This window comes from Myotis myotis, unplaced genomic scaffold (genome assembly GCF_014108235.1).
Source record: "Myotis myotis isolate mMyoMyo1 unplaced genomic scaffold, mMyoMyo1.p scaffold_m19_p_13, whole genome shotgun sequence".
In the NCBI taxonomy this organism is placed as follows: domain Eukaryota; kingdom Metazoa; phylum Chordata; class Mammalia; order Chiroptera; family Vespertilionidae; genus Myotis; species Myotis myotis.
This window is the reverse complement of record NW_023416317.1, coordinates 7,941,267-7,955,450: the sequence shown is the minus strand read 5'-3', so window position 1 is coordinate 7,955,450 and position 14,184 is coordinate 7,941,267. Positions and strand designations below refer to the sequence as shown.

Sequence of the window (14,184 nt, the reverse complement as noted above, 5' to 3'; positions counted from 1 at the left end):
CTCTTCCTCAGAGGACGGAGTCTTTCCCCTTAAGGACTTCAACTGATTGGATGAGGCCCACCCACAGAGTGGAGGGTCATCTGCTTTACTCACAGCCTACTGACTAAAATGTTCATCACACCTAGGAAACACCGTCACAGCTACCTCTAGACTAGTGTTTGACTAAAACCATCTAGACCAGTGTTTGGTCAACCTGGGTACCCTGGCCTGGCCAACTTGACACACAGAATTAACCATTACACATAATAAAATGGTCAGTAAATACAATTTAATTATTCTGGTGATGAAGTTATTATTATTATTGACCTACACTAGTATACCCTTTCAGGTCCCTTCTAGTCATGACATAATCCTTGATCCACATGTTGGGAAAGAGAAAGAATTGCAGTGTTTTGTGAGCAGATGGAATCTGAGGAGGAATCTTACACAAACCCTAGTTTTCTCACCTCTAGGACATGGAGTCGAGGTAAAAGTTGGGGCCAATACGTTCATACCTTCATCACAACAGCCTTTCCCAAATCGAAGCATGCATGATCATGCATTTACTCATGCATTATGTGTACTTTCTAATAGCTGAGAGATACCGAGCACTCACTACACGCAGTGTTCTAAATGTAATAGCATGTTGGATCCTCACAGCACCCACATGACATGGGTGACATTATCATCCCTCATTTCACTGAAAAGGAAGGTGAAGCCAGGAGTTAAGAGTCATGGCCAAGGTTACACAGCCAGGGAGTGGGGGAATGAAGACAAGCCATTCCATCTTGTTGCAGAGTCCGTGGGTTCTGACCGCACACCCTGGGCAAACGCTAAGTGCTGGAGTGGCGGGGTGAGGGGAACTGCCACTGTCCAGAGACTCCCTGCCGAGTGGGAAGAAGTCGCCTCGGAAAGGCGGGTCTCCTTTTGTGCATAGGTCGCTTGGGAAGCCTGTCAAAAGGCAGATACTCAGGCCCCATCCCTGTAGCCACTGACTGAGGAAGCTGGGGGTATGTCCAGGGACCACACAGGAACCCCCTGAGTCTCCTTCCTTGGCCCTGGCTGTGCTGGGCTCAGAGGCTCCCAGATGTGGCTCTGTTCAGCCCCTGTGAGGCTGAGCATGAAGCAGTGAAGAAGTATCCTGGCTTATCAAGAAAGACAAAGAAAGCACCTTCCTAAGTCTATCTAAGAAAGTTTCTGTACGTAACAGTGGCTCATGTCCTAAAAGACTGTCATGAGCTAAGAGAGGCCCCATAAGCTTTGAAGCAGGACAGAGACAAGAGAGATCCCAGACCACCACTCTAGCACCATAAGAATCCCATGTCCCAGGAAGTATATCTAAAAACAGAGTTCTTGTTAAGGCTTTGGACCAAGACAGGAAGATGTTTATATATAAGAACAACATGCAAAATTCAATCAAGCAGTCTACCCGTTATGAACTTTGAGATGCAGGGGGTGAGGGTGGGGGAGCCTGGGGAGGGGCGTCAAGTAATATGTGGCATTTTAATCCAGGAACATGGGCTATGGAACGTCCTTCTTTTGAAGTTAAAGGTCATTGACCTACAGGCCAGTGTGGCCTACTAGGGATTTGGACAATCATAGCAGCATCTGGCCAATATCTCTGGTCCTTAAATGTGTGGAAAAGGTGTAGTAGACAGAATGACCTCCCAGAGATGTCCACATCCCAATCTCCAAACCTGTGAGGATGCTACCTGGCATTCCACAGGGCATTTGCAGATGTGATTAAGTTAAGGCTCTTAATACAAGGAGGTGATCCTGGGCCATCTGGTGGGTCCTATGCAATCACACAGGTTCTTAGAAGAAGGAGGCAAGTGAGTCAAACTCAGTCAAACTGGGGATGGATGATGGCAGCAGAGGTCAGAGAGGGAGGTAGAGATTTGAAGATGCTGCCCTGATGGCTTCGAAGATGGAGGAGGGGGCAACGAGCCAGGGAATGCAGGCGGCCTCCGGAAGCTGGGAACAGTGAGGAGGCAGATTCTGCCCTGCAGCCTCCAGAGCAGTGGTTCTCAACCTGTGGGTCGCGACCCCTTTGGGGGTCGAACGACCCTTTCACAGGGGTCGCCTAAGACCATCAGAAAACACATATATAATTACATATTGTTTTTGTGATTAGTCACTATGCTTTAATTATGTTCCATTTGTAACAATGAAAATACATCCTGCATATCAGATATTTATATTACGATTCATAACAGTAGCAAAATGACAGTTATGAAGTAGCAACGAAAATAATGTTATGGTTGGGGTCACCACAACATGAGGAACTGTATTAAAGGGTCGCGGCATTAGGAAGGTTGAGAACCACTGCTCCAGAGGGAACACAGTCCGCTCGCTGGTCCGTTTTAGAGGGCTGGGCGCCAGAACTGAAACGTAACATTTGGGTTGAGGTCACTTGTTGCAGAGCAATAGGAAATGAGTGAGTGCAGAGCTGGAGTGAGAAGAACCACCCTGGTGACCTGCTGCTCCCAGGCTTGTACCTGACCAGCCCGCTGAGTCTACAGCGCTGAGTGAGCACACGACTTTTAGTCATGCCAAGAGCAAGAGCTAAGATCTAAAAATGCTTAAGGGAATCAGGACCCTGTATGAACATTTGTGTGCTGAGGAACATGTAAAAATTTGATGGCTAATAGTTTATATAATAGTCATGATTTTAAACATTCGAACTGTTAGAGTGGTAGTTTATAATGCCAATTTAAAATATGTTTTAAGTTAAAACCATACTAAATTAATTTTCCACTTTGAAATATTTAAAAGAACCTTAAGTCTACTGATTCATATAATATTAATATTTTTGTATTTATAAAGATTAAATAGTTAGAAAAGACTTTCATCAGTTAGATAATTGAAGGACGTATGACAGGAATAAAATTCATGAAATGTATAAATACTGTATAAAATATTAGAATGCTTTTAATTGTCTAAGTCATGAATGGAGCAAACAGCATTCAGAAGTTTTTCAAAAAGTAATTGCTAAACACTAGGCTGATAAGTAAAATAATAGGATTTGTAAGCTGACCTCTGAAGTTCTTTTAAGAACTAGGTTTTTGTACTTGGAAATGTAATAAATTGAATACTAGTTGTCTTTTTTATGTACAAACACCATCTTCAACCACACAGACACTCCTATCAATAGCCTGTAAGGCCAGCATGTCAAACTCGCGGCTCAGAGTCCTTACTGGGTATCATTGGGATTAATCATGTAAAACTAGTGGTCACCTATTGAGCAGAGGAAACCTGTGCTCTGGCTGCAGCAAAGATGGTCTTCAGGTTTTTGGAGGAAATTGATATTTGATATTTTAAAAAAAATTGTCTTCATGAAAAAACACACCCTAAATTCACGGTCTGGACTTGTTTTTAATTTTGAGGTATGTGTTTGAGGGGAATAACATAATCTTCTCAGGGCCTAGGACCTCAAAATGTCCTCACAAAATTACCTCTGAAATAAGCAGAAAAATCAGATACAGAGAACAAACTGATGGTCTCCAGATGGGAGGGGGTTGGGGACGGGGTGAAAAAAGTGAAGGAACTAAGAAATACAAATTACCAGTCATAAAAATAGTCACAGGGATGTAAAATACAGCATAGGGAATATAGCCAATAACATTGTAATAACTATGTGTGGTGTCAGATGCGTACCAGAATGATCAGGGTGATCACTTTGTAAGTTACATAATGTCTAATCATGGGTGGTACACCTGAAACTAATATAATATTGTATGTCAATGGTAATTGAAAAATATTTTCTTAAAGGGAATTCTGAGCCATGCTACAACATGGATGTTATGCTCAGGGAAATAAGGTGAATAGTGTACGATTCCACTTACAGGAAGTGCCTAAAGCAATCACACTTACAGACACAAAGTAGAGTGGCAGCTTCCAGGAGGCGGGGTGGGGGACGGGACGGGGCGGGGGGTGTGTGTGTGGCGGGGGGGTAAGGGAGGGGAGGTGGGGGTTGTTTAGGACACAGTTTCTGTTTTGTAAGAGGAAAGAGGTCCCACCATCTGGGGATGGCTGGTAGTAATGGTTGCACAACAATGTGAATGTCCTTAATGCCACTGAGCTGTGCACTTCAAAAACAGTTAAGATGTTAAATTTTGTTACGTGTATTTACCACAGTAAAAAACCTTAAAAAAAAGCTAGCAGCAAAACCCTGCAGGCTAACAGTGCAGTGGCCACTCCAGACTGAAATGACAGGGCCGGACCTCTGCTGCCACCTGTTGGTGACAGGGAGAGTTTCCCAGGGCCACTGGCGTGGAGGCGGGCTTTTATGGTGACCCAGAGCTCTGTTACTGGCTATGGAAGCTTCCCAAGAAGGAACTTCTTAGCAGCCAATTTAAAACACGCTCCCCCAGGCGCTGGGTGTGCCCGACTCCTGGTCCTGCTCTGTTTCTGCCTCTAGTGCAGTGGTCTCAACCTTCCTAATGCCGCGACCCTTTAATACAGTTCCTCATGTTGTGGTGACCTCCAATTTCATTGTTACAAATTGAACATAATTAAAGCATAGTGATTGATCACAAAAACAATATGTAATTATAAATGTGTTTTCCGATGGTCTTAGGTGACCCCTGTGAAAGGGTCGTTCGACCCCCAAAGGGGTCGCGACCCACAGGTTGAGAACCGCTGGCCTAGTGCTTCTCTCCACCCGCCACCCTAGGTTTTGCTCGCTATTCATGATTTTTGTATCCGCCCGCAGACGAAGGGAAATCAGCACGCGAGAGCAGAGGGAGGAACAGCATGTGTGGATGCTCTGGGAATGCGAGGCACTGGTGCTCAGGCAGTGACAGGACATGTCGCCATGGATAGGGACAGCCACGGTGGGAAACACGGTCAGATTTATTTCAAGAAAAGAATCGCAGTGTTTTACTTGCTTATTTTTCTCTTGTCTAAAATGGAAGCTCCAAAAGGCAGAGATTTCTGTAGGTTTTGTTCACTGCTGTGGCAGATGCAGCTGCCCAATCTCCCCTCCTTCCTGTTAGTAACAGAAGCCCCACTGGGCAGTAGCTGGGTGTGCATTGCCAACTACAGAGTACACTTCCCAGCCTCTCTTGCAGCTACATGAAGCTATGCATCTAGATTGCCAATAAGTTGTGAATAAAAGTTAAAATGGCCGAAACCGGTTTGGCTCAGTGGATAGGGCATCAGCTTGCGGACTGAAAGGTCCCAGGTTCGATTCCGGTCAAGAGCATGTACCTAGGTTGTGGGCACATCCCCAGTAGGAGATGTGCAGGAGGCAGCTAATCGATGTTTCTCTCTCATTGATGTTTCTAACTCTCTATCTCTCTCCCTTCCTCTCTGTAAAAAATCAATAAAATATATTAAAAAAAAAAAAAGTTAAAATGGTTGTCCCCTTCCTGCAGGCTAGAGACAGACACGGTGAGGATGAGCCTTGTGAGGATGATGCCTCAGAGAATGGCCCAGCCACAAAACAGGAGGAGCCTGAGTTCTTTGTTGCCATGCAGACAGAGCCACCCACCAGGCCCCCGCCTGCCCATCTCTGCACAGACAACGGAAGAGGGATAAATGCCCGTCTTATCTTGGGGTCTCTCTGGCATAGCCTCTGTTATGAAACGCATTGTCTTCCAAACTTTATATGTTGGAGCCCTGACTCCTAATGTGACTGTATCTGGAGCTAGGGCTTCTAAGAGGGTCATCAAGGTCAAATGAGGTCATAAAGGTGGAGCCCTAATCCAAAAGGATGGGGGTCCTTATAAGAGGAAGAGACCAGATATCTCTCTCTCTCTCTCTCTCTCTCTCTCTCTCTCTCTCTCTCTCTCTCTCTCTCTCTCTCTCTCCTGGGAAAGCCCATGTGGGGACACAGCAAGAACAAGAAGAGGGCTGTCTACAAGCCAGGAAGAGAAGCCTCACCAGAAACCAGCCCTAATAGCACCTTGATCCTGCACTTCTAGCCTATGAGGAAATATATTTCTGTAACCTAAGCCACCCAATCTGTGGCATTTTGATATGGCAGCCCTAAAGGACAGCCTCTTGGTCTGTACCCTAATACATTGCTGAACCTCCAGTGTCCAGATCAGAGCTTGGAAATTAGCAGAGATGCAATAAATATTCTTTGGATCGATGAATAAGTGAGTAAAATAGCAAGACGGTATTTAATGTGCGCAGTGACATAAAAATGTAAAAGATTAATGGATTTCAGCAGATTGTATCTGTCCATTCACCCACCCAGTCACCTTCCCATCACCGTTTCTATCTGGAAGCAAAGGGGAACCTCATCTTGTCCTCATGCCAGTCAGCGTCTTCTCTCCCACAGGCCACCCTGCACCTAACCAGTCAGTGCTTGTTCATTCTACCACCAACAACACTGTAATTATCGAGCATTGCAATGGTCACAGCTCTAGCCCAGGCTCTGTGATCTCTTCTTACTTTGATAACTGCTTCCAAACCTTCACTCCTCAGTCTCTGTGCCTGAGCCTGGTGCAGAGACTTCTATTTGCCTCTTTCCAACCCATGTGCCTTCTTTCCTAGGAACAGACTCCTTGTTTCCTTCAGTGACAGTGCTCTCTGTGCAACTGCCCTATTTCCCCGTGCCCCGCAGCCCAGGTGCAGCCAGAGAGCGCAATCCCGGCTGACAGGTACAACCGGAATCTGTGGGTGAGGTTTCTGGAAATCCTCTTATGAAGAAGGACAGAGGTCTGGGACCAGGCCACCTCTTACACACCCACCGTTCCTTTTTCCTTGTTGCCTGGGATTTGGGAGCGACTGCTGGAGCTCTAGCAGCCACACTGAAATGTGTAAAATTGAGAAGTACACAGAGAAAGAAACTCCATCCCTGATGATTTTGTGGAACTGCCACACCCCAGGTTGCCTCTCTCCAGGTTTAATTGACACATCCGTGAAACATACCTTCCAGCGTGTAAGCCGCTGCAGGCAGGCTCTGTGATTAGCAGCTGAACACTGCTCCTAACCAGCCTCAAACCCATGCCTTCTCTGCCATCAGCTTAACCTTGCCAATCAGGCCCATTCTGAGGGCTGCTCCTGGCTCAGAGGGGCTTCAGCAAACACCCAGTCCTGCAGGGCAGTGGGGAGGACTATCAACAGCCTCATTTCACAGGTGAAGAAACCAAGGCTCAAGATCATGCCGTCAGCAGATGTCAGGGGAGGGACGAGAAGCAAAGTTCAGATGATGCTGGTGAATGACGGGGATGGGGCTGGGACTGTGGTGTGAGCTATGGGACTTGGAGACTTTACACTTGCACGTGTGTGCGAGCATACAAATGCTCACAACATGCACATATGTGTGTGCATAAAACACACACAATTGGAATCTAGTGTGGACACCTCCTGCTTTTGCCTGTCTTCACACCATTTGCCCTTTTCTGATAACAAAACTCTTCTGTTCTGGGAACTGTCCCTGTTCCAACTGAAGCTGTCAATCACTGGACACATGACCCCAATGGGCTCGTGGTCCCTGCCTCCACTGGACAAGGTGAGGGCTCCAGAGGTGGCCTTGTGACTGACTCATCCAGTCAGAGCTCTTCAGGGACTGTCCCTTATTCACTGTCTGTGACCGAGGACCTATTTGCGTCTCGAAGACTGTCTCCTTCTCAATGTAATGACGAAAATTTATTACCTGTTCTCCTGTGTAGTCGTGGGGATGAGCTAAAACAATTTAATAAAGGGCCTGGTATATGGTGAATGTCCACTTACTATTAGACTTCTTTGGAAAGCTCTCATTTCTATAGACACCATTAGTCTGTAGCGTAGAAATTACTGTTACAAAAAATGGACAGGTAAGCTCCCAAATCCCACTTAAATCTGGGTCATTAGTTCATTTGTTCTCTGTCACACAGACAAGAGGTTTATACCTCTGATTTCTGGAAGAATCACTTCCACTGATTTGAGTGATAAAAAGAGAAACTTGGGGACAGTACCCATCCCTTATCTGTCTCTAAAATAGCAACTGTAATTGCTGAGATTAGGAACTGCATTTCTTCTCAATCTGGCAATCTTAAAAACTAGAGACATTTTCATTCCCACTTGAACGAGAGTCCAGAAACCACGTGGAACACAACTGTTTGGTCGTGGTCATGGTATTTATTCATAGTATATTTTTGCAATGTGTTAACAATGGAGAACAGCACATATTCATACACTGAGTATACCCTCTCCTGGCGCGCTCTGGAGTTCCGGGGCTTGGAGAACACTGCCAGGTTTTTCTTCATCTCTTTGGTTTGTGGAAGTGGCAGGGTCTGCCAGGGGGTGTGGGCAAAGACTTCCCTCCGGTCAGGCTGCAAGGCAGGAGGACCATGGCTTTGGCACTTCCTTTTGGAAAGATGTAGCAGAGTGGGGTGATGGACGATCAGAAAGATGGGGCACCTGGTACTCCACAGTTCATGTCTTGTCACAAATGCCGATCACTGCAGCAGCCACGAACACTGGCAGGGTCTCGGGCTCACGGCTGGAGGAGAAGGCATGTCGCCAATGTTTTCATGGAAAAGGCAATGACTAAGCACCTGGGTCTGAACCTCCGGGTACTCTGGCGGTGCTGAAGGCCAGCTGTCCTATGTATGCATCCTCATCTTGCAACTGGTAAACTTGGACGTCATTTCAGAAAGTCTTAGCAAAATGCTGTGAGGACCTCTCTTTCTCAAGGTCCCTGGAATGACACTACTTGTGGGGCCCTCCGTTTCACGCAGAGGGACTGAGGCACCATGAACTGAAGCAAAACATATTCATAACAACAACAATAAAAAGAACAGAGGACAACTCTCTTCCGAGAAAGACATGTCCGAAAACGGGTAAATAGCTGGCCTCATTCTAGCCAAGTGGTTCCGTCCATTGGACAATGTCCTTCGGTTCCTCCCTTATTAAATGTGTTTACATTTCTGAGTCTGAAGATCACTTAAATAATACAATAGTAGCACCAAGGCAGCAATTTTGTTCCCAGAGTTCACGTGAAACTGAATAGATACTTAACGTAATTCATAGCTGGTACAATCTGTGACACCACTAAATTCCTTACGGGCTAATGATGCTTTCATAGAAATGGCAAATACTGCTGTAGCACCTTGATGATAGCTAGATTGTTTTAAAAAACAAATTACAATTTTTTTTAAAAAAAATGAGCAATAAAAAGATTTACATATAGAAAGTAAACAATAGTGTACCGTGATAATGAAGGATCACTTTTGTCATAATACTACATATAATGTAGAGTACGTAAAATGCAGTGGTCTGACTGCAAGGAACAAAATATTGCAAAAGGCAGTCATAATAGAATCATTTTACGTACAAAAATATTACATCACAATAAATAATTTCAAACATAAATATTAAACTTTACATCATTAGGACATTCCACAAATATACACACCCATATCCAGAGATGTGTGTGTGTATATAGGTTTATATATGCATATGTATATGTACACACACACACACACAAGCATACAAGTCCACACACACACACATACACACGCACACGCACACACACACACGCCCAGATTTTAGGTGGAGGTATTGCATTACTATCCTTCATCCATCCATCACGGCTTCCTCTTCAGGGCACCTGGAAACAGATGAGCCACCAAGAAAGGTCAATCTTCTGTCTCAAAGGTCACAAGTCAAGCGTAGGCAATGCATACATTTTTTCATGTAGAATGAACAATCACACGTTGTTCTCTTAGATTTTACAAGTAAAGGATGTTTGCTGTAAGAAACATGTAGATTTCCGGGAAGCATAAAGAATAACAAGTCACTAGCCGGAAATTCCCACCCGAGGTAACGCTCTTCTCATACTGGTATATTTCCTTCTAGGCTTTTTCCTATATGTACATGTAAATATTATGTAAAACACATGCAAACATTTATTCACCATATGTAAAATATATAAATACACATATAATGGGGATCTCTAGTGGATACTTGCTGACTTTGCTGCCTTCATCCCATCTCCCCATTTCTGATAACAAACCCCTTGTGCGTTGGGAACTATGTCTCTTCCAAATGAAGCTGTCAATCACCCGACTCTAGGTGGGTACATGATCTCCATTTCATGGACATTGTGATTGGTTCAGAAGTTGCCATGTGACCCAACCAGAGCCAGAGTTCCTGTGCAGAATGGATGCCGGAGATGAGCATTTACTTGGGACCATGAGCTGTGAGGGTGGTGTGAGCCGAGAGCTGCCAGGGGCCATGGTGGGGGGAGATGACCTGCCTGAGAATGAAGCCGTTTAAGAGACAAGCACTGCTGATTGATGGAGAAAGAACGAGTCCGTTTGAGCCTCTGGATCCAGCCATGCCTGAAGCCAGCCCACTGCTTGAATGGCTGAGTTATTTAAGACAGTAAGTTCCCTTTTGGTCTTTTGCCTCTTGCAAAGGAAATAATCCTAACTTGAGATCATAATCTTGAATTTAGATGTTTAATTGAACCTTGAAATACTGCTTTATAAGTGACAACTAGGTTCTCCTAAGAGCTTCCCAGGATCATGGGCTACTGGAAACTGGACGGCAATTAGTGCGAGGTTATATGAGTAGTTGAGTTCTTCCCTTGTGGCTGAGGGCACTGGGGCAAGAAAAAGCAGGACCAATCCGCCCTCTGCCTGGCAGAGAAGGCACTTGTCGGCATACTGTGGTTGGACCAGGGACTACCAAGCTTCAGCAAGCACGACTCTCCTAGGGATGCAGATTCTGGGTTCACGGGCCTAAGGTGAGGCCTGGGGTTCTGCATGTTTAACAAGCTCCCAATTGCACACAAAGTGTGTGCCACAGTGCAGTCAGGAGGGCAGGGGCTCTGCCAAGGGGACTCATGGTGCCCACAGGCCAACTGCCTACTGTGTGGGCCGCGGCTCCCATCTGTGAAACGAGGATCACAACCCCACGTGTGGCTTTCTTATGAGGATCCCATGAAATGATGCCTGCAAAGTGCTGAGCGTGGTGCCTGGCACACAATCAGGGTGCAGTGAACACCCTAAGTATTATTATTACAACACTCCAGGCAGCATTCGCAAAGGTTGAATCACCCACACCAGAATTCTTTGTCCTAAAAATACAGATTCCTGCATCTACCAGAGACCCACTGAGGCAGGACCTGCTGAGACAGAGCCCAGTAGCAGCATTTAACCGGCTCTGCAGCCAAAGCTGACGCAGGAAGCCTCAGATCCCAGGGCGGAGGGCCGATGAGCAGGGGAGGAAAAGGCAGGACAGTCCCCCGACTGGGGTCAACGGGCCTGGCCACATTTGTTACTCATCAGGCTGTGAAAAGAATGGGGTAGATAGATAGAGAGACAGACAGACAGACAGAACTGACTTACCTTAACTATAAAATCTGAACCTCCAGGCCAGTGCCCGAGGACGGAGTGCATTTCCCACAGTAACCGCCGCATGTCCCCACCACTCGGGTGCCATCCTGCAAGGAGATGCATGACATTAGACTACCTGCGTGGCTGGCGTTTCCAGCGCTTGCCCTGGCTAGCCACTGCAGGCAATCGCTCCTGCGCACACAGGGGGCAGGCCTTCTGAAAGGCAGCGAGGCCTGTCCCTCACTGAGGGGCGAAGCAGGGTTGACGGCTGTGGGCTCAGGGCAGCCTGCCGCCCACTTCCGGATGGCCCACAGGTCAACAACAGTGTTGACATTTTAATTTTATTTTTTTATTTATTAATTTGGAGAGAGAGGAAGGGGGAGACACACAGAGAGAAACATTGATTTGTTGTTCCACTTACTGATGCATTCATTGCTTGCTTCTTGTATGTGCCCTGACCGGGGATCGAACCCACAACCTTGGCGCATCAGAATGATGCTCTAACCAACTGAGCTACCGGCCAGGGCATGTGTACATTTTTAAACAGTTTAGAAGAAGCTAATAATAATAATAATAAAAATAATACTTCTTGACAGGTGAAAATTTTATAAAATTCAAGTTTTACTGCCCATAAAGTTTGATTGAAACGTAGCCTTGTTCATTCACTCCATGACTCCAGGGTTGAGTAGCTGGGACAGCTCTCTTGCTCTGTATTGCTACTCTGCACACTGCCAATCACAGGGACACCTCTTCAGTCGACAGTGCTTTGAGTGCCAGGCGTATTCTATATCATAACATTCTGCTTTATTTTTTTTAATTACTAGTGTCAAAACAAGAAGAGAAAAGTAGACTCTGGATGCTACACTTTTGAGGTACAGTGCTGGGTGGATTATTACGTTATCAAATTGAGAGGGCAAAGCCTGGGCTTTATCACACAATGACATCACAGCTGTGCGAGGAGAAAACACTCTAAACCCGCGGGCGCAACCTTTCGGACCTCACAGACCAATAGTGTCTGCGGACCATGGGCTGGCGACCGCTGCCAAACCTATGTTACCAAACTCGGCCTTCATCACAATGCTCCCAACTCACGGGAGAGCAACGCCCTACGTTCAGAATGTTTAAAAAGGAGTATCTCACCGAAGCACAATTTCTTTGTAAAAATAAAAAATGCAATGAGTAAATAAGTTTCAAAGTCGCTCATTTGTTAGCCAAGAATGGAAACAGTTTACCCATGAAATCTTGTTCTATTGCAATAGCCAAAGAAATATGTCCAGAGAAAATAAACCTGTCCTTAGCGGAGAAAGTTTTCCAACCCTTGATGTAGAGCAGGGGTGGGGAACCTCTTCTCTGCCCGGGGCCATTTGCATAGTTAGAACCTCATTCACAGGCCATACAAAATTATCAACTTAAAATTCAGCCTGCTACGTTTGGTCAAACATTTAATTAACGGACCCTCTAATGCCTTGGCAGGGCCAGACCCAATGATTCTGTGGGCCCTACATGGCCCGCGGGCTGGACGTTCCCCACCCCTGACCTAAAGTCCTGGGTGTTCACTCCAGATACCATCACTTCCCTCTCCCCCGCCCTGCTCCCGGAATTTCTTTGGGCTGCTTTTCTGATGTGCTCTGTACACTGGGCCTGCGCACATGTCGCTCCTCTACCTGGAGCTCGCTCTCCTCCTTGCCCTCTGCGTGCACTGGGTCAGCCCAACTTTCGACAGGACCCAGCCCAGGGTCCTTCCCTTGACATGCCTTCCTGACCCAGTGACTGCTACACAGCAGCCTGTAAAGATAGGCAGTTCTTCCTTTACACCTGTCTTCCTGCTAGAAGGTGAGCCCCAGGCTGGCAAGGCAATGACAGCTTAGGATTCAAGGCTCTCCAGAACCTAGCACAGCATACGGGGTGGGAAAACGCATGTTTGCAGGGGTACATATGGAAAATAAGGCAATAGTTAATAAACAGCAATACAAAAATAACTGTGCTTCACACACTCACACTGTGAACCTGCGTCTCCCCCACCCTGTGTGGCTCAGAGTGATACAAAATATGCATCTGTTGAATGAATGAATGAATGAATGAATGAATGAGGCTGAGGCGCACTCTTCTTTTTGACCTGGGATTCGGATCACTCTGCTAGTTAGTTCTCCTAACGCTTCACCATGCGAGGAAGAACTTGTTTAACTGGCGTCTTCCCCACTGTGGAAATTCACCGTGTTGTGCTAGCCACCCCGCCCCCCCCCCCCCCCCCCGGCCGCCTCCACGCTGCACAGTGTTTGGCATCTTAGATGTTTCCCATATGCCATCCACTATTGGGAGTAACACTGTGATGGGCCATCATGTGCCTGCATTTGGCTACGTTCCCAGAACTGGGTCAAAGGCCATGAATATTTGGTTTTTATGGCCAAATTAGGAAAGTCTCTTGCAAATAAGGCTACTCTTATTAGACATAGAACTTGGCCAATTTAACAAATAGAGAGAACAAGTTAGGTTCTCTCTCACACATGTGCATGCCTTGGAGTATGAGTGAGATGAGTTGGTGGGTTTCTATCACCCCGATGGCCCTGGCTTTAAGGCCCATGTGAGTTCTGGAGCGAGTCTGACGCCAGCAACTGGATCTGAAGACAGATCAAGCTGCTAGCCAGGAACCCTCTCCCAGGCTGGGAATTGGTCTGGTGGTCATAGGATGCAACATGCTGGAATGCCTCTGTCTTATCAAAGCCTGAGCTTCACCTAAACTCTCTCCTGACCCGGCGGAGAGAGGGCCTGCCGGCGGTGTGGGGCAGGCGCTGCATCTTTAAGTAACTGTAAGCCGGGGCTCCTGGAAATGGGGGTGATATTAGTCTCTCCTGACAGGTTTGCTGTAAGTCAATGAAGGCATGTACAGTGCTTGGCCTAGTACTTAACCTAATATTTGTGGAATATT

General features: G+C 46.3%; 1 protein-coding gene across 11 annotated transcripts in view; it reads right to left on the bottom strand.

Moving 5' to 3' along the window:
• Positions 1–8,032: 8,032 nt before the first annotated feature.
• The window catches only part of ADAMTS9 (ADAM metallopeptidase with thrombospondin type 1 motif 9), a 164,116-nt gene continuing 157,964 nt past the window's right edge, over positions 8,033–14,184 (bottom strand). For 8 of the 11 annotated variants that reach the window (XM_036331658.1, XM_036331656.1, XM_036331657.1 and 5 more), the window contains one exon: positions 8,033–11,365. In XM_036331658.1, coding sequence (XP_036187551.1) covers positions 11,276–11,365 — 90 coding nt within the window. In that variant the 3' untranslated portion in view covers positions 8,033–11,275. The remainder of the gene's footprint in view (positions 11,366–14,184) is intronic. The other 3 variants (XM_036331648.1, XM_036331647.1, XM_036331650.1) reach the window with 3 other exon arrangements.